We start from the raw sequence: 24,939 nt of genomic DNA on the forward strand, positions 1-24,939 counted from the left end.
TGCTCCCAAAGCCCCAAACGCAAGTGCCGTAAATTAAAAAACAAAAACTTTGTGAGAGGCAATGATCAAAGACCATGCTGCCTATTCAGTAGTGAATTTTCTCTTTTAGCCCCCCACCGGACAGCAATTGGCGGCGGACGAACTCAGACTCGGCGTTACACCAATCGTGCGGCAGTGAGCAACAGGTGGTTGCGCAGCCGCTGTCGCCGCATCATCACCCCATGCATTCCCACGCCCACCCACACTTGCATCCCCATCAGAACCATCGACGAGGTAAGGATAAAGAAACAGGGTTCTTCTCAGGGAAAATACAGCGCTAGTAGGAAAGTGGTTACTATATTAAACATTATCATGAATGATTTTAGAGAACTAACTGTACTAAGTTTTCATCAAAAAATTACGCGGTGACAACCATAACAACAGTAGTGTTCCAATTTAAGGTAAATTGGGTGTCACATATTAGTGTTGAGGTCCACTTTCAAATTTATAATTTTAATAAGAACTTATTGAACTCTTATAAGACTCCTCTTTCGGAGGAACCGAATTAAACTAAGTACTAGTATTGCGCTCACTTTACTCTCGCTCACTATAGCCTTAGTGAAAGATTGCTCGCTCGCAATCGAGGAGGCGTTTTCTTGTATGGAAATACTTGAAAATTAGAGTAAAATGGATCTGATCAGCGCAGATTAATGTTCAAATTTGCCTACAACTCCTTATGCTCAGCTTTTTGACAAAAGTTTGTTAAACAAAAATCAGGAGTACAGGATTTGCGACTCTAATGCCCGTTTTCACTGACGACCGACTATACAATGCCTAGAAAACGTGTATTCAAAGAAGATACCTACGCATATATTTACCTTTCAACAATTGATTTTCACTAGGCAACTCATATAACCTAACTTAGATAGTTCTTGCCGCAAAGATTTATTTTTTTGATTAGAAGACAATCTAATCAAAAAAAGAAATTAAATATCTAATGTTTTTTGATAATCGAACAGGTTCATTAACCTCATCCCTACTGTGACCTGTCAAAATTATCATCCTAAATTTATATAAAGAATTACATTTCTTTATTTATATATTATGACTTTATTACTTTCAGGTGCAAATATCAATCTTGACGTGCTAAACACGCTGGGAATGAATCCCACTAACCGTCCTCGATCATCATGTGAAATACCAAGAATACCTAACAACAACAAGTGAGTGACTCATACGATTATAGTGCAACGTGTTATACAAAAATGAATTAAATTCGACCAGACCAATCACAGTTTTGGTACTATCATATGGTGCCCTGAATTTATTATGTGTCATATTTAATTGCTCGCTCGTTTCGAAATTAAGTAAATTTATGGCTAATTAATTAACATTTCATCGAACAGTTTACTTGACCCAACTTCTATAGCCATTCTTATTTCTGCCGCCCAGCAGCATTGTTGCAATGCTGTGTTCCGGTCTGAACGGCGCCATTGCTGGTGTAATTACAGGCACATGAGGTTTAACATATTCACCTCAAGTTGATGGGCACAGGGCGTAAACCGTACTGTCACTAGATAACGCTCTTTTGGTATCATATAAATCTTTGTTTTCTTTCACGCAGTCAAATGAGTAAACGACGTCGAAAATAGAATGTTAAAATATTTAAATATTTACGTGTTGTTCTTATATGTATTAGTTTATTTTTATATTTATTAATCTTATTGTGTACTTTTGATGTTTACACTAGTTTATGTATTAGTATGTAGTTATTCGCATGTAAGTATTTAAAAAAAAGTCACCAGCAGTCTATTCTCCTCTTATTATTTCCTAATTCTAAGGTTGCCAGGCAGAGATCGACAAGGCCGACTCGTTTATTCTAATAAATAAAAAAATATCACACTTGGCACTCTCACTCTGCATTATCGATATTGAAGTTAAACGTGGATAGTTATTTGTCTTGCAGTGTATACGAAAGCGGGGGGGACGGTGGGGGTGGCGGCGGCGGTGGCGGACTGGCGTGCGGCGAGCTGCAGGTGCCGGGCGGCTCGCTGCCCGACCTCACCTCCGTGCACTTCCCCCCGCCCCACTACATGCCGCACCGGACCTCGCCCGACTACCATCAGCCCAGATACGTACGTGCCTCCGTGTCATAATATCGTAGCGAGTACGAGCTGCCGGTGCCGACCTCACCTCCGTGCACTTCCCCCCGCCCCACTACATGCCGCACCGGACCTCGCCCGACTACCATCAGCCCAGATACGTACGTGCCTCCGTGTCATAATATCGTAGCGAGTACGAGCTGCCGGTGCCGACCTCACCTCCGTGCACTTCCCCCCGCCCCACTACATGCCGCACCGGACCTCGCCCGACTACCATCAGCCCAGATACGTACGTGCCTCCGTGTCATAATATCGTAGCGAGTACGAGCTGCCGGTGCCGACCTCACCTCCGTGCACTTCCCCCCGCCACACTACGTGCCGCACCGGACCTCGCCCGACTACCATCAGCCCAGATACGTACGTGCCTCCGTGTCATAATATCGTAGCGAGTACGAGCTGCCGGTGCCGACCTCACCTCCGTGCACTTCCCCCGCCTCACTACGTGCCGCACCGGACGTCGCCCGACTACCATCAGCCCAGATACGTACGTGCCACCGTGTCATAATATTTTAGCGAGTACGAGCTGCCGGCTACGGCCTCACCTCCGTGGACTTCCCCCCGCCCCGTGCCGCATCGGAAGTCGCCTTACCAGCGCGGATACGTACGTGCCACCGTGAAAGAAAGTAAAAATAGGCGAAAGCGATATTTTCTGTTTGAGTATCATAGCACAAAAATAAGGTTTAGTATAAATTTTATTAATCATTGTCCACAGAGTCCCACGTCACCCGGTGCGTCCCCCGGGGGCGGCAGCGTGTCCCCCGCGACCGGGGGCCTGTCCCCCGCCTCCGGTTCCCCGGTCGGCGCCACGGTGCCGCTGGCCACAATTCACCAAGACCACTCTCTCTACGACACACAAGTACGCTTAATAATACTTAAGATGTACATAGAGTTCCAAGTGGTTTCCCCGGCAGCGGCAACCGGTTCCCCGCCTCGGTCTAGACAGATTTCACACACTGTCTATGTATGAGTCACCGTAACATGGAATGGAGGGTGTATTAAAAACGGTAGTCGGGGATGTGATTTTTGAGGTTATGTTTTATAGAATATCGAAATGTATTGGAAAAAAACATAGACGAACATCTCTATCGGTTAGAACCTGGATTGATATAACGCAACGCGCCGTAACGCAAAAATAGTCGAATTTTTAATTCACTAGAGTAAACTGACGTTTACGATAGAATAGAATAGAAAAACTTTATTGCAACACAACAAAAAAAAGGAAAATACAAGGAAAACAGCACGATGTTATCAAAGTCCGTATGAACAAAGTGGTGTTGGGAAAAAGAGACATAAATCTCTTAAATTAGTCAGTGATTCTTTACTACTTATAGATATGAGACTTTACTTATAATAATATTAATCTCTTACTCACAAGAGTAAGTAATTAATATGATTCGTGACTTATCTATATTGCAATTAGTTATTTATTAATACCTATTGGCATATAACTATAATTTATATTCAGAATTAATTATTATTATTATTATAAATATTAGGAATGTTCTCATTTGCTCATATGCAAGTGAACTGAATCACCAATGAATAAAGTGTCAATACCAACTGTCAGTTTACTCCAGTGGATTAAGAATCCAACTAGGTGTTTTGTCAAACTTCAACTGACAGAACCTTTCTAATGTCAGATTATGACACAACACAGTGTAACTTGTCAAACGCTGCACGACGTTTATTAATAGAGGTGTTAGAAGCCATATGTGTTATATATTTAAAGCTGAGGTCTAATTATTACATTTATTTGATATATATCACTGGATTGATTGGACAATAGAAAATGTATTAATTTTTTTTCCTTTTAGCAATAATAAAGCACGTTAAATTACTAGTTGTAATAAATGTAATGATACAAATCCATGCAAGTTCTCCAAAGTTTAAAAATAAGATAACTATGTTTTAAACAGTCACTTTTATTTGTCTTTAAATAAAAAAGATTATTTCAACAAGTGATCCAAAGAAAGACACATTACGATATTTCGTAGAATCCCCAATTCCTGTTAGATGTTTAACATTTTTGTTGTTATATTTATGTTGTGTTTATTTGCTTCCAACACCCAGTCATTTGTTTTTTGTTTATTTCAGAATCACTTATCTGTACCAAACACAAATAATTATCTTCATCATAATAAGGTTCGTTTTCTTTTATAACCTTTTTTAATACTTTTCTTCGATTACTTTTCCATCAATCTCGAGAACGCTTTCGTGCTTACGGTCAATATTTGGCATCAGAATCATTAACCTTAACTTATCCGGCGTAACTCTTCCGCTAATAAATTACGCTCAAATATTTTTTCTACATCCTTAAATTAACATTTTTTACGTCAATCTTTTAATTGCTACAAATTTGCATGTTTTTGTTATTGTTGCGTTACAATGTATAACATGAACATAAAAACAGCTTACTTTTAACTTATATAAATATCTTATTTGAAATAACAGCTTAAATGAGTGCCAGAATATGCATTCAATTATCATGCTTCTTAAATATAACTATTTACCATCGACCAAAATCAGAAATTACTAGAAACAAATTGATTTTGCACTTAAAATTTAATTACGCACGCCCGACATAAATACCACTTACTTTAATAGTATCGGTTACAACATGTCACGTGAACACATACATGTCATTTTTGCCACCAAATTTTTGTTGCGATACTAAAGTGGTCATTAGTGAAGCGCTTAGCTCTGATGTCGGAGTCCCGAAGTCTTTGAGTGGTGACGCACAACCAAGCATTGGTTGTCTCGTTGAGCATCTCAGCACAATACATTCCTACAAAATGTACATGTCCACCATTGGACGTCCATCGGTTGAAATTGTAACGATAAACGCACAAAGTTTACATGAAACGCATTGTGCGTTGAATGTAAACGTTGTGCGTTTACGTGCAACGCACAATGCGTTTCATGTAAACGTCTTGGTTGTACGCAGCTCGACTGCTATATAATACAGTAATTTTGTTACGAATGAGAAAGCTTGATACTCGATGTATTTCTAATTCAAACATGCAAAGCATCTCGTAGAAGTAGATAACATGTCGTTTTAGTCGGCGTCAGACTCTTTTCTGCGCTAATGAATATTGTCGATGTAACTTATAAAAGTGATGATAAATGATAACCACTTTTAAAACTACTTACTTATTATGTACTTTACCCAACCCAAGTGTCGTTTGTACATTATGTAAATAAGCTTTTTTTTTATCCTCGCCATTAATAGCATGTCCTGCGCTCATTATGAATAACCTGCTGGTATAAAATTAACCAATATTCCAGAGATATATAAGTCATTGGTTGTTGTAATAAATTGTTTTTTATTTAATATTTACTAATAAAAACGAAGCTTTGTCTTCGGTGCCAGTAGCAAAAGTTTTCTTGCAAATATGTCATAACGGCTTCAGTGTAAATCTGTTTTCTATTCGGTTATCTGACAACTCGATAATTTGTATCGAGTTGATTCAAATATCTTAACTTTGGCATCTCGTTTCGTAACTTGAAAACTCCTGCTAGGGGCACGGTCTATGTTGCATGTGGAATAATTCTTGTAAAGGTTTAATTAATATTAGACAGGGCTTGAAAGGAGTTTAAAAATTCCGATATGTATAAAACTGGTATCGTCATTTATGTTTTTTTTGAAGAAATTTATATATCGCTATATCAAACCGCTTTTGAAGCGGTTTATTGCATGTGTAACCGTGATCTAAAGCGTGCTTAATTGAACTTATGAAGAAAATTCGCGGTCCACCCGCTCCATGCCACATTTTTAACTGCAAGATCGAAGACTATCGATCAACGAACCCAACAATAACAACAGTCCACTACATACAGTTTCCTATTAACCAGTTACAACAAACTGTTTTAGAAACTATATCGCTATTATCAATATTGTAGAAAAACCTTTTAAGCCCTTGTTTATAGACATAAGATTGATTGTAGTCGTACTAATGTTATTGTACCTCTGGTAGGACTGGGAATCAGCCCGCCCTTTCTGAGGATAATTTTTAGAAAAGGATCGTACGCAAGTTTATTGTTTATTTACGATAAACTTTTTTAAATGAGTTCGCGTCTTTTTTAAGTTTATTTTATAAATAATGGGGTTTGTGTAAGATATGCTTTTACTTGACCACAAACATTATCTAGATAGTCTAGATTGGAACGCGGTCACCTACATTACGCCGCATATAATTGCAAGGTCGCCATTCCGTACCGTTCCACTTATAGTGAAATCTTATATAGGACCAGGTATGAAAGAAAGGGGATGCGACTCGTGCACCCATCTGCTTCTCCGACCAGTGGGTGCAAGTAGAATTCGAGCCTTACATAATGTATATATTCCTCAATATGTACATTATGTCAATCGTATCGTGCCAGACGTGAGTCTTGTGTCAGAGTAGATACATACGTACTCGGAACCGTGTGCAATGAGGAGATATGTGGGCATCTAATGAATAGATAGAAAAATTTCCCGTTCATTTGAACTAAAAACATTTTTATTTATTTATTATTTATTACATAAAGTTTCCAAAAAAATAAAAAATACATATATACAAACATCTTTGTATATTTTAGCTTTAAAGCTTATAGCAGCTTACAGCTATAATATGGTATGATCGTAATACCTATGCTCAGTAAAGTGAAGTCATTTTATCTGTTTGCAGAATATGTCATCGTTAGACCACGGCTGGATAACGTCGAGTCAATACCAATCACACTGTAGTCCGCCCTCTCAATATTCATCCACGTCGAATATCAACGTACCTTCCCCAACGGTGAGAAATTTTAATTTACAAAAGACTTAATTTCAGGAGTTGTTCGGAAATTGATAAAGACATATTCAGATAATCGTTGATTATAAATACGAAAATAAAAATAGATTAGAAAAACTTTATTGCAAACAAACAGAGAAGGAAAAACACAAAGGAAACAGTAATAGTACTTAGTGCTAGGGTGCAAAGGGCCTTATCACTAAAAGTGATCCTTTAAAGGCTACCCGAGCGTGGGAAGCCGATATAGAATTATATTTGTTTGTTTTATTCACTTAGTTACCTAATTTTAAGATCATTTTTTTATTGTTTATGTTCTCTTTTATATGTTTTTGTGTAGCGTGTACTCTATAAGTTGATTCCTATGTGTTCTTTTTTACTCAAATATAAGATTTATTATTAATATTATATAAAGGTGGAACAAACATGAACATACATACTATGTTTACGTACTAACTACAAAAATACATGTATAAACCTATATATTATACTATAATAGTATATTTATGACATATGCTATCATAAACTTTCACAATACTTAATTACATAGATAAATGCTTTACTTTTTGAGTTTCGTCCTAAGTTTTTTCGGCTATTTAATGCCCTGGGATAAATAAGTCGCAAACAAAACTAATGATGTCACAGTTTCTCAATGATCTTGGGAAACGCTTCTTATCGCAAGCCTAGCTTAGATATTCAGCTAATTTTCATCTTTCTATACAAGAAATAAAGCTTCGCTGAACAAGTTTCCACTAGTATAGCTATAGTATGAAAATAAATATTAGGGTTCCAACCTTAGCCTCTTCCTTTAGCATAAACCTCGAATGCGGGTCGGCAGGCTAACTCAGCCTTACCAAGAACATTTTTTTTTATAGATGGTGCACAGTCCAGGCAGTCCAGTAGAATCGCCGCAGACTGACTACAACAACCTTCATCAAGCGCTATTACAACCCTTCGAGCAAATCACAATGGTAAGAAAACATTACAATAGCCCTGTAATTAAGGGTAACATTTGTTCGCGCGCAATAATAGTCGTTTTCGTAAAGTCAAAGTGAAAGAAATCTTATGACCCTTATTTTAAAGTCGTTCATTCTGTGCTGCCGATTTTTATTTTACAAACTGGATGCGGAGAGCTGGCTGCAGAACTGTAAAAGAACTGAAGCTTTATAACAAGACATGTTAGGTTTATTTTTCTCTGAAGTGTCTCGATCCTCGATAACAACTACGATTGCTGCGAGTATTATACCAATGATACTCATACAATAGCGCAGAAATTAAAGTACTAAAAAGATGATATGGAAAAAGCTGTCAGTAAATAATACAAGTGTTGAGAACAGCAATCAAATTTTTTTCATCCAATGAAAAGTATGGGACTAATAATGACGCAAAAATTGCGAATATTTAGTTAGCTTTTCACCATAATAAATGAGGCGAATATTTTGCTGCAAATATTATTATATAACAAATTCTTTTCTCTTAATCATAATAAAAATCAGTGACGGATTTAGGACAGTGATAGGTTTTTAATCAAATAGTAATATTTTGGAAGCAGTGTTACATACAATGAAAAATCCAGAATTACGCAGGATGATGATTCATATATCACCTATATCATTAGGAATACCGTTAGATTATAATATATCTTAATTCTTAATCTGTCTTGCGAAATAATAAACCGTAATTGCTGCTTAAAATTTGCTGGTTTTAGGTTACGTTAGAACATTAATATAATTCGTAGGTAGGTATGATAGTTTCTAACGAGTCGTATCATTTCTTCCTTGTAAGCTACGATTTACAATCTCGCGAGATAGATTATATAATCGCTATTAATAAATTTACGTAAATTATTTAGTTACGTAAATAAATAATAAATAAATTCTTCTCGAAAATAAATAAGAGGATAACTAGGGGAGCCAGTGCTTGAATGCATATATGCAGTGCACGCCACTGCTGCAGTGATTGCAAACGTAACACACTATATATTTTTCGGTTCTTATGGCCAACCGATATGAAACTATTTTTCTACTATGTGGAAGGTTGTCAATAGACACTTGCATTTGCTATTAGTTTTATAATGGAAATATATGTAGTTTGGGATTATAGCGGTTAACCGCTAAATCTAACACACTAACGAAACACTATGAAGGTCAGAAATACATTGATATAATTAAGGGCTTTATTAATAAACGTTGCATAACGAGGGAATAGTTTTGTCACACTTCAACTGATCCACTTCCAGATGTCAGATCGTGAAAAAACACTAAACAAATATTCAGACGTTACTCCAGGGTTATTTCTAATCTGTTATTTTGAATGTATATCAAACAATGCGCCATTGTCGAATATACCATTTTCGACAGCGGCGAAGTTATAAAATAATACGAATATTGAATAATGGCATGCCTCTATTGTGGCTGCAGCGCAAATATTTTTATGAAACGCAGTTCGATTATATTCGCTGTCAATCTCCGCTTCCGAGATTTTATGGTGTATTAAAATAAAGCGCTTGCAACTGAGAGGCTATTAAATGTAGCAGCGTGAAGCGATATCCAAACATGCAGTTAATCTTATGAAATTAATATTTTTAAGAGTACATTGTTGCCACAGATATACGAAGCCAAACTGTTTTTATTGAAAGTTATATGGATTAAAAAAAAAAGAAGGTTTGTTCCATTTAAGTATTGAAAAACAAGGGTGTTATTATATATTACACACATTTTCATTTTAAACATCGGCATCCCTATAATAATGATAGTGTTTCTTTTTATAACAAATACATTGTCTTTGAAAATATTACAACGACGACGTGGTTATCGCAATGATTACTTACAATATTGTCTAAAATACCCAATTTGAGAGCTACCAGAGCGAACTTGAGGGTACCATAAAAGCAAATAACTGAATAATCTCGATAGATACTTTTTTTGAATAATCATAAAATGGGAGACAAATGAGTCAGATACATGTATAATCATCGAATTAATATCTCACTTTCATAGGAAAGTCATAACATCCATAACCCTGCCCTTATGCCGGTTGACGGGCTTAGGAAACGATCATTATTAGATTTTTATGTAAATAAGTGGGACCACTACCTATCATACTTTCCGGGGCACGGGAATAAGGTTAAGGTTATATCGACATACAAATTCGGCCATGCATCTAGTCGTTATATACTTAAACAATAGATTTATAAAAGGCGGCCGATTTAGTACCATTTTTTTCAAACGCCCGTATATGTATGAAAGTGATAGCACGACATATGACTTATAAATCTATTATTTAATCGTACGGGTTATACTTAGGTCGACATGCAAGCAGCCAGTGCAATCGACTGATTTGCACTGCCCCAGGCAACACTAACCTCACCTTTATTTGTATGTCAATCATGAAATCATAAATCTTACCATTTCAATGCTTCAATGGAATAGCAAGGAGTTGTGAGTAAATTTAGCTATAAGAAATAAACGTGGCTTTTCCATGATACCCCAATTAGTTTAGTTCATATTTATTTATAATATATATAAATTATATTTAAAAGAATTGCGAAAATATATAACATACAAAAATATAGTGAATTTATGGCACTCGCTGTGAAATAGCGGCGAACACTTGATATATAGAATTCAGCACTTAAATATCGTAAAAAATGCACCGTTTAGTAATATACAATGAAATATACATATATTTAAAATAGGTTCCACGTTTAGAATTAGGTAAATAAATCTAAAACACAGTTAAACATTGTCGATAAAAAAGTGGTGCCCTAAATACCAATCTTATAAAATCGATTTATATACCTAGTTGATTATTAATATATTTGTGCTATCAACCACAGCTTGAGGTTACTGTTTGTCTTATAACGTTTATTATAATTATTGTTTTATCTGTTTATATATGATTTTTAATAAACCATATTTATAATAAATACATGTTATTCATCGTAGACAATATACTTTTTAAATTAATGAATATGGATGGTTGAATTTTTTTTTTATCTAAAAGTGAGTAAATAACCGGTTTTTTCGTATTTTATTTATTGAGTATTTGCGATAAAAACTAACATTTTCTTCAGCTACTGCCTTAACTCAACACTTTTAGGGCCTTACAAATAAACGTAGCAAAACGTCGGAATAGTTATGCAGTGTTTTTCACGCTCTTGCATTTTAAAGGCATGATGACAATAACAGATAATCTCTAATACATATATTGTATTTATCTAATTAAATTTATTTTCTAAGTATTTATATAATTTGCAATGTTTACCAACGATACCTTTAATTTCTTCAAAAATAACATCATAGGGCAGTTTTTCAAAATTAGTCTTCATGCTTATTAAAGTATAAAGCATGACAGAATACTGCATAACTATTCCGATGTTATGCCACAATTCTCAATGCCCTCAGAGAACTAACTGTAGGTACTTTTTTAATACAAAAAAATGCCTGTTGATATAAGCTATGTTTACATTTAAGGTCAAATGGGGTCACGAAATAATTTCGTCATAGATAATGTTTAAACTGTATATGTGTAATTACAAAACACGCACACACAAACACGTGCAATTGTGATGTAAAGTCATTACAATTAGTTAGGGTTGTCTAGGGTATTATGTATGAATGTATGTATGTATGTATGTATGTATGTATGTATGTATGTATGTATGTATGTATGTATGTATGTATGTATGTATGTATGTATGTATGTATGTATGTATGTATGTATGTATTAGAGCTACTGTATATCGTGATATCCTAATCATGACCTATTTATACTTAAATCCAGTCAAAAATAAAAAGACAAGCCTTTCCATTCTAGTGGTACAGATAATTATTGAAGGGTAAGTATTTCTATTTCAGGCACAATGGTGCTGATTTTGCTATGTTTAAATCTCTTTAGTGTTAAAAGGATAGTGCAAGTATTAACGATAATGCAGGCTTGCGAGGGGACTAACAGTCAAGTTGCTAATTGAAATCCTTTGGACACATATAAAAGATATTTATTATTTTGCGTGTTCGAAAGTTAAAACCAGATAGAGTGAGACAATGACGGCCACATAGATGACAATATTAACTGGTCAAAACATAATTGTATGATAATTATTTTTTGATAATGTTGCATATAAAATAATATAAAACAATCAATCATATGACATATACTCTTCTATATAACATAGTATTAATCTGTAATATTTGGGTATAACCTTTAACTATTTATCACCCAATCATGTTATACATAAATTATTAATAATTGAATATGTATTTTCGGTTATTTGGGCTGACCGAAAATTGGATGCCATCGTTTAAGGGGCCATCCATAAATTATATGTTACATGAATTTCTCAATCGTTATTATAAACAGCACTTCGAAAAGGATTTATGTAAATTTATTTAAGTTATTTACAAAACATAAGAAGTCAAATGAAACTTTATTTTATGGGGGATGCTAATAAACGCTAAGTTACGGTTTGCACTATACTTGGCGTGTGCGGAAGGCTCCGGGTTCTAACGCCGGCGCGGGCAATTTTATAATTTTGAATTTTTAAATTTTCTCTTGTACAGTTTAGTAGGAGGCTTTAGCCGTGGCGTATACCACCCTATGGACATTAATTTAAGATTCCTCACGTGCGGCCATATTTATACGTAATAGTGACGGTTAAGACAAACATTAACCTTATCGCGTGGTTGTATATGCCTACGTATATGTGTGTAACGTTGGTGGATGTTGGCTAAGGATTGGGCGCAGCTGGTGCAGAGTCTCGTGGAGTCGGGATGGACCGCGCACGTTCAGGTCGCGGAAAACGTACGGCACCACATACACACCATACTGTCTCAATATACGTGTATATACAGTTTGGTAGACGCACATCTGATCGAGAGCGACAACCCTGACTCAATAAAGACATTAAATCACTCTTATATTTATTATTACACGGTGACTTTTTTTTGGTCTTACGAATGCGACGCAATGTGTCCAATGGCAAAATAAAGGACATTAAAATAAGGAAAACACCAAAAAAAAACGTGCATAAGAAACACCCTTGAGCGAGTGCGAGGCGCGGCGGAATCATTCGTATACCAATAATATTACTAATCCGAATTGCATTATTATTTCTAGTTAACTAAACAACTTTTATAATATCTATAGTAATACGTAAGATCCGATGATTTAAAGAGGCCCCCAATGTCAGACCATAAAAAAGTCGCCGTGTGTATACAAAACTATCCGTTAAGTACCATATGAAATATTCGTATATGACGCTTTTGTCGTTCGCAATCAGACTATCTGAAAACATAGAAGGTCGCACTTATTTTTCTTATTAGATCTCAGAATAGCACAGTTAGTTACCTCTTGCAAGTAAAATGAAATGAGTATAGTTATGATACCTATTGATATTAATACCATTTCGTTTTACATGCTTGCTTTATTTAAGTAATTCTATAGAATAGTTTTATTACTTATAAGCAAATTATTGAGTTCCATATTTACTTACGTTATTTTCCTAAACGTACAAATTGTGCACGAAGTTTTCTTATATTCATAAATATATCAATATTATAGTTTTCTATTCTATGGTGTTATAGTTGTCACGAAAAATGACGTCTGACGGTTTCACTGTGTATTGGACGATATTTACAATAATAATATGCGAATAAAAGCGTCATGCGCTTGGCTATTGTTTAATAACTTTTACCTAGTGTGCCTTATTTCATATGAAACTTACTTTCACATTTATAATGAATGAAGGGTTTGGTATTCGGAATGACAAATATTTTACTTATTTATTATTATATAATAGACTATACAGCTTTCGCTGATGCGTCTATATCATTTCTTGTGCTCTTTGTCTTTTTGATGTTGTCCAGTCTATTCTTAAACTGCTTCAGTGATACTGCAGTCACTACATCTTTAGGCAAGGCATTCCACATTTGTATAACTCTATTGCTGATAAAATGCTTGAAAGGAATAGACGATGCCTGCTGAAAACCAAGTTTAAACCATAGCCCCTTAATCTGGGGTTACTCTTTTTTGAAAATATTTCCTCAAAATTTAGAATGTTGTAATACTTATTTAATATTTTATAAGTTTCTATGAGATCGCCTCTTTCTCGCCTACTTTTGAGGGTGCTGAGTCCCAGGTTTGCAAGGCTTTGCTCATATGAAAGGTTTCTTAATTCTCTTGGCTGTTTAGTGGCTCGTCTTTGAACCTTTTCAAGCATTTCTATATCCTTAACAAAATAGGGACTCCAGACCTGAAAAGCGTTCTCCAACAAAGGTCTTACATATGTCTTATATATCTGTATTATAGTTAAGACTTTATTTACCAAAGTATATTAAAATCCATTCAGCTATAATTAAGTGAGAAGACGTAATAACACAATTACATACACAGGACAGTGGACAGGAACAGTGCATAGTCGATTCGTTGCTCTGTTGATGCTAAAATATAAAATTGAGAAATTTTGATATTTATTTTATATTTACAATAGTAGTAATTATTATTATCTCTAAGCCGCGTTCATTCGCATGAAATCGATCGAATTATCCACTGCACCGTTTGAACATCAGCGCTTATTTTTCGTGACACCTAGAATACTATTTAGTGCTTTGAAATTTAAAGATCTCTTCTAAAACTAATTCATAGCAGCATGTTTCACACGACTTATTTTTATTGCATTAAGGTTAAGTCTCGTTTTTAATTATTTATATATTATATTATTACAAATACGAAACAATCGTTTTAATTTGTATAAGTATAAAGAAAAGCACAAGCATGGCTTTACATATAATATAGTTTATTTAAAAGCGGCGCATGCTAAAATTTGTTAATAGTTTTCTTTGTCAACAGTCAAGATATTTAAATTCACATACGTTAAAAACATCGCTTATTTTTAATTCCAATTTTTTAGTTATTGTTTTGTGACTTGGTATTTTCAGGTTTAGCAATTTTTTATATCTTTTTCCAATGATTTTAAACTTATATATGCCCTGGCCTTAATTTTATACAGGCGTAATCTGGTCTCTCAGAAATGCGAGAGTTTTCATAACGTGTTAATGACTGATTAATTTCTTAAAGCAACCCTTTATAAAAAAACGCTAAAAGTTGGTATTTGAGAGCGATTTGAAACGAAATCTAATAAGTGGGTAATAAAATAAGCAGGTTTTCATGTATGAGCATTGACTAAGTTCATTGACCACAAAGTTCGATCTCGCACTTAAAATCGCCGCGAGGATTTGTTTATAGTATGAGTTTGATAGAGCGTTCGCAATACGATGTTTCAAGTTGAATTTTAGACAAGCAGCTGTTAGAAAAATTTACTGGGTTTATTGACCGTTTGGGTTCAATCTCGCACTTAAAAAGCTGCGGTGTGTTGATTAAAGAGCAGTTTGCGTTCCTGAATCAAACCAAACTGGTTTCAAGCCCAGAATTTTAGAACCTCGGCTGTAATAAAAACGCAACCTTGCCTACTGATCTTATACCAATTGACATTTAACATGAAAATCCGGGAAGTAATTCGGTGGCGGGGCATATCTACGATTGAAATCTTTGTCTTTTTGTTAGCTTTACTTTTGCTCGTATTACTCGATTTAGGACTGTATCTTTTAAAGTGTGTTTCATTGTGGCAGCTGGATTCCCCCACGTCGAACTACAACACGTCGTATATCAATCACAGTTCGCCGCATTCGCAGCAGACAACGAATTCAACGCACACATATTCTCAGGTAATCAAAAGTAATCTTAGGAACAGCTTTTAACCTTTTTTTTAATAGTTATATTTGACGGACCTAGCAGATGGCACACCTGGTAAGTGCTCAGGTAATCAAAAATAATCTTAGGAACAGCTTTCAAACTTTTTTTTAATAGTTATATTTGACGGACCTAGCAGATGGCACACCTGGTAAGTGAAAACCATGGTCTATAAACAGAGCAATAACCCACAGGGCATGCCCTGCAACTTGTCGCCCTGTGTCCATCAATTTGAGGCGTAGGTGTTAAGCCTAATGTACTTGTAATTATATCGGCAACTACGCCCTTCTGGCCGAAACACGGCGTTGCAACAATTCTGCTTTGCGGAAGAAATAAGCATGGCGTATACTTCCCTGCTCTTGGCACTTGTTCTCTTGCTGTAAGTCCTTTCTACAAAGGTTGCCTTTGCAACTGTATACTCCTTAATGTTTCTTTTCCTGTGTGTTTCCGTGCAATAAAGTGTTCCTTCTTCTTGTTCTTCTTCTTCTTCTTCCCTGTACGAGCTCTGTCACAAAAAGCTCTACTACTACTATAAACCGTACTGTACCACTGTCCATAATAGTTAACAGTATCAGCGAACCTATTTGTTTCGGTTTTATTAAATCCGTTACCGTTTTATTTTTCCGGAATAAGCTGTATCCGCTGTCCATCTCCAGAATGCTTTAGAAGCTATCATAATTTCGCTAAGATGGGTTTTTCTGATTTTCTTCATTAGATTAGATAACAAGGACTATTTTTTTTTAATCTACGGGAATTTTACGTTACGGGACATAAAAAGGAATAAACCTGGGTTATTTCTTTTCTGTCCTTCTGCAGGATGCAAGCTAAATAATACTATGTGATAAATTTCATGAAGATCGCTGCAGTGGTTTAGCTTAACAAAGGTAACAAGCAAAAACACAAATAGATTTGAGAGACATTTAATTTTATAATATTGGTATGGATTTTGTAGGGATTTCTATTTTATTGTTTCTATTTTTGATACTCTAACTATAGCCATCTCATTTATCTGTTTATTATTCGAGATCCAAAGACACCAGCGGCCCTTTAATACAAGAGTTATATATTAGAAAACTGAGCAAAGTAGTGAGTTGTAAGAAAGTAGGTATAGAAAAAAAAACCTAAAAGTACACCAGCAAAATTATTATGATCTTAATAATATTGTGTCTGTTTTAACTTTTCCAAAGAGGGTTGTGCCGACCCTAATAACGTTGGATAAGGTCAACTAACAAATTTCTGTACTAGTATTTTCAATAGCCCATAACAGCCCACTGCGGGCTAAAGGCCCAACTGGAGGGATTGCCCATAACCCACGCTGGGCAGACGGGTTGGTGATCCACTCTATCCCCATTGTCGCTTCGGACGTCACCCGCGGGAGGAGGATGGGTGCGGGCAGTGGCGTGCACTGGGTTTCTTACCAGGGTATGCATACAGCAGGAAAATTGCATAAATCGGCAAAATCCTCATTTTATACGAGTTATATAGAAATTTTAGGGTATGCAGTGCTTTTGTTCATGTATGGAGTGCACACCACTGGGTGGGGGTTTATCTGCCAGCACCACACTTCACAAAATGTAGAGTCACTACACAGACAGACTTGACGTTTCAAAAGTGCTAATATTAGGCCTACTTGAAGTAAATGAATTTGGAATTTGAATTTTGAATTTTTTGATATGGTTTGATAAATTGGTTGTTCTTTCACTTTTAGGCTTATCACAGTAATGTGTCGTTGCAGTCGTCGCACGGCGGTCACAATATGCACGGGGCGCACCACATGGCATACAGCAGCCACGGGCATCCGGGGCACGTGGACCACACGCAGTCGCAGGTGCCGGCCCCGGAACCGCGGAGGGCGCGTGACCCCGTGGCAGGGGGCGGGGCCTACTCCGCGTTACAGCCCCTCGCCTCCCCCTCTCAGCCTGCCACGCCCGCCACACCCGCGTCGATACCCGATATCATACTAACAGGTGATAACTCTTTGCAACTCAAGGGACTTACCATCGGATTTTCGGAGCGAAACGTGCGTAGAGCGTACATTGCCGAAGATCTGTTTAGTGTGGAGTATAAGGATTGAACAAAATTATAAATTACACCATACAGATTCTCCTGCTTCTTACGGACAATAGCAAATTAACCTTAATGTTAATAATATATCATGGATTTCGGCAAAGTAACGCTTGGGTCTATCCAATATCGAAGATTTACCATCGCTTTAAACAGTATTTTAAAGTGCAGCTTTTTTAGGCACTTCAAACAGTATTTAGGCACTTCAAGCCACCTATCTACCTAGAAGGGGGGTCTACCAACGCTACGTTTTGCATCATCCGAGTAAACTCATAAACCTGGTTTTATAGCTCAAATTGGTGCACCACCAGCATTTTTGTTGACAGATATTTTTTACTCTCAACAGGGTAACTTTAGGTTCATTTTTTTATCCGAATAGTATTTTTACAGTTCGATGTTTCCCCTTACTCTCAACGAGGGGATCAGATGAAACTAATTATTTCGCATCTCACTAATCTGTTCACATTATCATAACATTTATTTGTGGGATCTTAAAGACATACTTGTTTGTCTGTTGAAAATAGAAAGATAAATATTCAAAATTATTTTTCTAACAATAATTCCAATATGCCCTAATGTCCCCCAAAAACACCAAGTAAAAAGCGGGGGACAGCCCGGAAATAACTAGTTTGATCCGTCTCCTTGTCGGAATCAGGGGACAGATTGAACTTTTTATATACATGATTGTTCTTAAATAGAGCTCAACCTGCATCAAAAGTATGAAGTTTGTTTCGTAGCATTGTTATTTAATTTAATAAAAATACCTTGTTTAACAGATTATTCGGGTGAACTAGACCCCGGTATATTCGGCGGTGAAGAGGCGCAACTTCGTGCGGGATTAGACCTCGATGATCTTACGCTACTGGAGGAGCCCAGCGCCCTTCTACCCGATTCGTCAGTCGAGCACGAGTTCCGACTCGATCGACTCGGCGACTTGTAGTAGTGCGCCCGTCCCCACGTCGCGACCCCCCTCGACCTCCTCGATCGCCCCCGCTGGTGCCGCGATCCCCGGACCCCGGGTAGAGCGCCGAGCGGATGCGCCTGACGTAGGTTAACGAGGTGAGCGCGATGACTCCCTAAACTTCATGACAATTTCTATCGTTTCAAGTCTGAATTAGTGGTTATATAGGACTCGGTTTAGCCGTCGTTTAGTTTAACGAGGGTCAGTGGCAGTAAGTTTGACCGGAGATGCGATTCTAGCGACCCGACTCTTTTGGGTCATGTAGCTCAAAATGATGCAATGAAATAAACTTTTGCGCTTGAGAGTCGGAAGAACTAAAGGTGATTGGACAAGCTGGACTGTATAAAGATCTTTATAACATATCGGATAAGAGCTTTCCGGAACCCAGGTACGTGCAGAAAGTTATATGTCTTCACATTCTTCAAGGTATGTTGGCATCAGTGCTTTCTGTTAGGATCAAGGTCCACACATTGTACTAGGGCATCATAAATCCCGAGAGCACTGATGAAGCGTACGTACGTTCGATACGCATGCCAATGATACGGGCAAGAGTAAATTCATTCATACAAGTTGTATGTACCCTGACTGGGCTTTGACCTTGACTGGTCTGGCCAGGCCATAAGGGAGCGACGGCGACGCGACTCGTCACACATTCCCAGCGCGCGGCGCGAGCGTGTGCGACCGCGCCGCGCGCGTTTGATCGCGTGCCGATACTGGCACGATGTGAACCAGTTAAACTGTAACATTTATGAGTGCGAGTGTTCATTGTGGTTTAAAATGTTTTAACTCGTGTTTTTAATTCGGAGGGATAGCGGTACGTTTGTAGATTTAGATTTTCTAAATGGTGATCGATCGATTTCATCGACTACTCGTGTACAGATTGTTTATTTTTTTAATAAGTAAAGTATTTGTGAATATGTACTCGAATATCATTGGTGAATTTATTTCGGATTCGATTAAAAAAAAGTTTTGCGATTAACCGATCGACCAATGCGGTCGACCCTGTAAATATAACTCGAAAGTGTTCACTTTATAAAGTTGCATTTAAATCGCTAACGTTGCATGCTAGTTTAAAAAGCGAACGTGTCGTTTAAACAATCGTTGACGCGATTAAATTTTTTCTAAAGTTTTTAATAATATCTCTCTCGACTTTTTTATATTCTCTATCGTCTTTCAGCGATTGCTCAAGCGTTGACTGAAACTTTATCCGAATAATTCTTACCGTAGATAGTTCCACAATTTACCACAATTTTTAAATATTAAATATTCGTCAGCACAGGCTTACAAACCTTACTTGGCATTTTAAATGCTCCGTGTTACCATTTTGTATATTGTATTCGAATTTAATGTCCCAATAAGGGCTTCTTTCCTCTAGAGTTGTGCGAGGTAGCTGTCAAAGCGATGATCTAATGTAATCTGTGAAACTATATGCCCTGCCTACGGCTTTTACCAAAACTAAGCGGATCAAGTGAGATGTGCAGCAGATGCGCAAATATCCTAACAAAATTCAAAATTGCATAGCTTAGCAAATTCACCAAAAACTGCTCACGAAATACATTACGTGAGGTAACTTTTGACATATGTTTATAAATATTAAGTCAAGTCAACACGTCACAAATTAAGTCAAGAGTGGATTCGCGAAATTACCAAGGCAGTAAAGATTACTTTTGACTGTGATTCAGCAAATAAAACTAGTGTGGAAAGTACAATTAGATTGATACAAATGTTAGAGAAGTTATTAAATAAATCTTTGAAAATAATGTTTGTATCCCGTACAAGGTTTTATTAAAGTCTATACGAAATAAAAAGTAAGCCAGTAAACTGATCTTATCCATATAAAAATTGAAGATTTGTTTCAAGGACACTCCTCGTACAGCCGTGCTGAAAAGACGCCTTTATGTTTGTAAATAAAAAAAGCTGTTAATGTAAATTTTACTAAGCTTTTGTCGCAAAACATATCTGTGTATGTACGTGCGCGTGGTTGCAATTGGTAATTATTCGGTGACGTGATTTCGTCATTCGTTTGTTATATAATTAGACAATGGTGCCGATTTTGTTTTACACGAAACTCACAGGGTTAAAAGTAATGCTATCATCCTTCTCACAATGTTACTAGTATAGGATAGGACTGAAAGAACTGGCAATTTAGTCTAAAAAAAACCAACGATAAATAATTAATGTAAACACACTAAAGCTATTTGCGTGCAGGAAGAAAAGGATGGATAGCTTTGCTTTTCTTTCTCACGCAAATCAACTAACCCTTTTCGTTGACATATATTTATTAGAGCAATCTATACAACAGAATTAGCACCATTGTATACAAATTTCGATTATTATCTATAGATGTTGACGAATATTTGCATTTTCACAGTAGTAGAACTACATCTGAAGTTAAACTTTATAGTGTTTAAGTTTCGAAATATTTAGTTTAAGTTTTCAATGTGCTCGCAAACTCCGAGATTCGTGTCTCAGCACGAGGTTTTTTTTTAACATTTGTACAAATTATCTATAAAATATTGCGAGTACGAGCGATTAGTTACGTGTTTTATTTGTTTCTTTTGTTAATGCTCATTTTATTATGTTTTAAGAGTCTAGTCATCAAGTTATATGAGTTTCAAAGGAAATAGAACTTTTTTTGCGCCTCTGTTGAAATCGAAAATGTTCATTTATATACAGATTTTATGTGTCTATCTGGACAATGTTAATGTAAGGCTTTCTTGTTTACTTGTAAAACTGTTTGAATTTACGCATAAGGGTGTTTTTTTTATTGAAAAGAGTGTTTGGTTGATTTTCTTCCTAATTTTCAACAATAAAAATAAGGTTTAGCAAAGAACTTGTTGATAAATCAGCAGTGATCGCATTAGATACAGATTATTTACCTATATTTAGAAGATCACAGACTTCCTTACGTTAAATTTATTAAATCAAAATAATAATAGAATTTAAAATCTATTTCTGTTGACCAGAATTGCCAAACACAAAAGACATGTTTTTGTAGTTTTCATTAACAAACTACAAGGTCGGTATTTAAAATGAAGTCAATAATTTTTAATATTATCTTTAAAAGCGCTCCGAACTAATGAAACAAAGGCTAATTTGGCATGTCAACATAATTTACTATTTTTCATCTTAGAACTGCATATCTTTTGAATTTTTCTTGTGCAAACACTAAACCAATTCGATTATTTTGCTGTTTTGATAACATTATTAATGCAATTAACCAATTTGACATATATGATAGCAGGCGGTTGAGTGATGTTCTGAAATGAGACACAAAAATGTAGTCGTAAGGTTTCAACTATTGGCTAGGTTCTTCGAAGTTTAGGTTTAGTTTACTCTACCTATTCCGATCACTGCACATCCTTTACCAGGTGAGTGTTATATATCTTTGCCGTCAAAGCGACTGCAATGGCATTTACGAAGGATTAAGTTTTAAACTACTTGTAAAGGTTCGATCGATTCGATCATAATGTGAAATGGCGTTTATATCTTAACCCATTTTACTATATTTAAAACGAAATTTTTTTATAAGTAAACAAGTAGCCACACAATTTCAAAATGCCAAATTGTTAAAATATTATATCATTCGAGTATTTTGTTCAATTATTACAGATTTTTATAAAGGAGATGCAATCCGTCGCTTATAACGCAAGACGTAGTATATCTAATATTAAAGTATTTTTTTATACCAAAACTTAACAAACGTTAACCATTATATTTGAATCTGTTGTTGTTCATTATCGTTATTTACCTACAAAAACCAATACAATAAATAACGGTTTAAAGTTATTTTTGTAAAGGTTTTTAGCTTCACATTTTTAATGGTTGCCTTGTTTTACATCGTGAACTTGTGTAAACATAAGTGAGTATAAATTATGACTTTTTAATTTGTAAATATTTATTTTATTTTCATTATTTTAAACTGATATAATCGTTTTGCGTTAACAGCGATAAAATAGCGATTTTGCGCACACAACATAAATCAAACATGTGAAAAATATATATGTTAATACTACGACAAGATTTTATTTTTCTGGATATGCTTTACTTGTTAAGTGTACATTGTTACAATATTGCCTACAATGTTGGTATATTTTGAATATTATTTTATATTCCACCTCTAGAGTGTACTGTATGACAGATGTAGAATGTATAATTGTAATATATTATGTGATAAAGGAAATAAGCACAAGATAAATCATAGTGAAGCCTAAGTAAATGTAACTTTTTATTTCTTGAAACCATCATATCCAAAGTAGTCTGTATATAAGAAAGGTTTAACCGTAATTTTTTAATGGCCTCTGACCCTTAAAAATTAACGTTAAAATAATATCAAACAAAATTGTCTATATCATTCATCGCAAGACATCGCCCTGTACCGCTACTGCGTGTAAGAAGGATTAAGTAAAACATCATCTTGCATTTATGACATGTATCTATGGGTTTGTAACCTGCCAACCCGGATTGTAGCAGCGTGGTGGGTCTATGCTCTAAAACCGTCTTTCGTATAAGACGCCTGGCCCAGCAGTTGGGCGGAAATGACAGAAGATGATAATGTTTGTAGCTTATCTGGATTTCTTATGTACCTTTTATTGGTCAATAATAAATCAAAAATCCGCATAAAATATATTAATTTATGGTATATTATAATTTATTTATTTTTTACGCATTATTATAAATTTCCTTTCAAGGTACTGAACCCTCAGTGTGCTAGTCTTACTCGCACTTAGCTGATTTATTGTTAGTGTATTAAAAGTTTGGTTTTTGTAAATACTCTGCTACATCTTTATTGATCGTCACACTCGCTTAATTGACTACATTTATTTATTAAAAAGTGGCTTGAAATTTGAAAGTTCCGAATACCAAGTGCTGTGAGGGCCTAGACCTAGACTTAAAAGGGTTGTAGGACCATTATATAGTTTGTTTTAATACTCGTCTGGTCTCCTGTTATTTGTATTGGCCTCAATTCAAAAGCAATTGATACAAACAAAGATTTTATACGACTAACACTCATAAGAGGAAATAGAAGCTATAAAAACTGGTGGCGCAGTCAGTGTTTATTTACAACTTAAACTAAACTTACAAATAGGTTCTAAAGTAATGTTTTCTATTAATTAAATTCAAGATGAACCTTTAAAGCGTAAAGGCGATTGGGATATAAATATACCTCGAAAAATGTGTGCGTTTTCTGTATGTGGAATTGTATTTCCCGAACGGATGAACCGATTTTGATTTTGTTTTTTTTTTATGTCGAAGGTAAATAAGTCTGGAGTGTACTTTAGCTATGTTTGATGAAAATCGATACAAAATGCCGGATAGCATATTTTTTTACAACTTCCCTAATATGTTTATCAAATGAAAGGGGTTGACTAGTAGAATACTACGCACTATGACAAATTTTCAAAACCAAGATGGCCGCCACCACTATATGGTTATCAAATTAAAGGGCTTGACTAGAAGAATAATGAACACTTTATTGAATTTCGGGGATTGTTTTCATTTTTACTATCTATCACAATGTTTTTAGTTAAATTTTTATTTATCAAATAAACAAAATATAAAATCACCGAAAAAACCGCAGGGGTTTGTCCTCGCTGCCTCCTCAGTCCATTATCGGTAGGAACGTTTCCTACAAGTAGCCTAGTAGTTCCTACTTTCGGTTCCATTCCAATCGTATTCCTGGCAGATTGTGACCTGATAACATATAAATCATCGAAGTGATTAGAAGTTCCGAACGAAGATGGAACGAAGCGCAGGCGGTCCCGGCATATATTTTTTATTTCGGGGCTAATAAAAAATTTCATCGAGGACGAAGTCGCTGGCAATAGCTTACCATTAAATATTTATTATAAAAGACAAAATATCTATATAAAAAGAAATTAGTCCATTGAGTTTGTATGTGTGTTAATCTCGGAAGCAATAGGTGCTTTTATTTGATTTCCACCTCGAATGTATAATTTGCGATGGTTTACATATAGGTATGCACACATATATGAACTCTGTAAACTTTACGCTCCTTTTTTGAGCAGTCGCTTTAAAAATATAGCTTACCTCTGGAATATTGTAGCTATTTTTTTATAATCAGTTCTGTTTCATATTGTAATGAATTACATTTCTTATTTATAAAGTAATTAGAAAAAATATACCTTTAAAATGTCTTAAAATAATAGGCCACTAATAATAACTCTTCTTTAATTAAGGCAAAAAAAAAAATCAAGTGTTACTTTTATATGTCACGTTTATTGGAATTTTA

At 35.6% G+C, this 24,939-nt stretch overlaps 1 protein-coding gene across 1 annotated transcript in view; it reads left to right on the plus strand.

The window, feature by feature from the left end:
• The window catches only part of LOC120633046 (CREB-regulated transcription coactivator 3), a 32,688-nt gene extending 9,788 nt beyond the window's left edge, over positions 1-22,900 (plus strand). The window contains exons 3-12 of the mRNA XM_039903103.1: positions 110-273; positions 1,103-1,202; positions 1,946-2,114; positions 2,854-2,997; positions 4,236-4,283; positions 6,809-6,919; positions 7,789-7,884; positions 15,541-15,636; positions 17,370-17,628; positions 18,502-22,900. Coding sequence (XP_039759037.1) covers positions 110-273; positions 1,103-1,202; positions 1,946-2,114; positions 2,854-2,997; positions 4,236-4,283; positions 6,809-6,919; positions 7,789-7,884; positions 15,541-15,636; positions 17,370-17,628; positions 18,502-18,665 — 1,351 coding nt within the window. The 3' untranslated portion in view covers positions 18,666-22,900. The remainder of the gene's footprint in view (positions 1-109; positions 274-1,102; positions 1,203-1,945; positions 2,115-2,853; positions 2,998-4,235; positions 4,284-6,808; positions 6,920-7,788; positions 7,885-15,540; positions 15,637-17,369; positions 17,629-18,501) is intronic.
• The last annotated feature ends 2,039 nt before the right edge of the window (positions 22,901-24,939 follow it).

This window comes from Pararge aegeria, chromosome 21, assembly GCF_905163445.1.
Source record: "Pararge aegeria chromosome 21, ilParAegt1.1, whole genome shotgun sequence".
NCBI lineage: Eukaryota > Metazoa > Arthropoda > Insecta > Lepidoptera > Nymphalidae > Pararge > Pararge aegeria.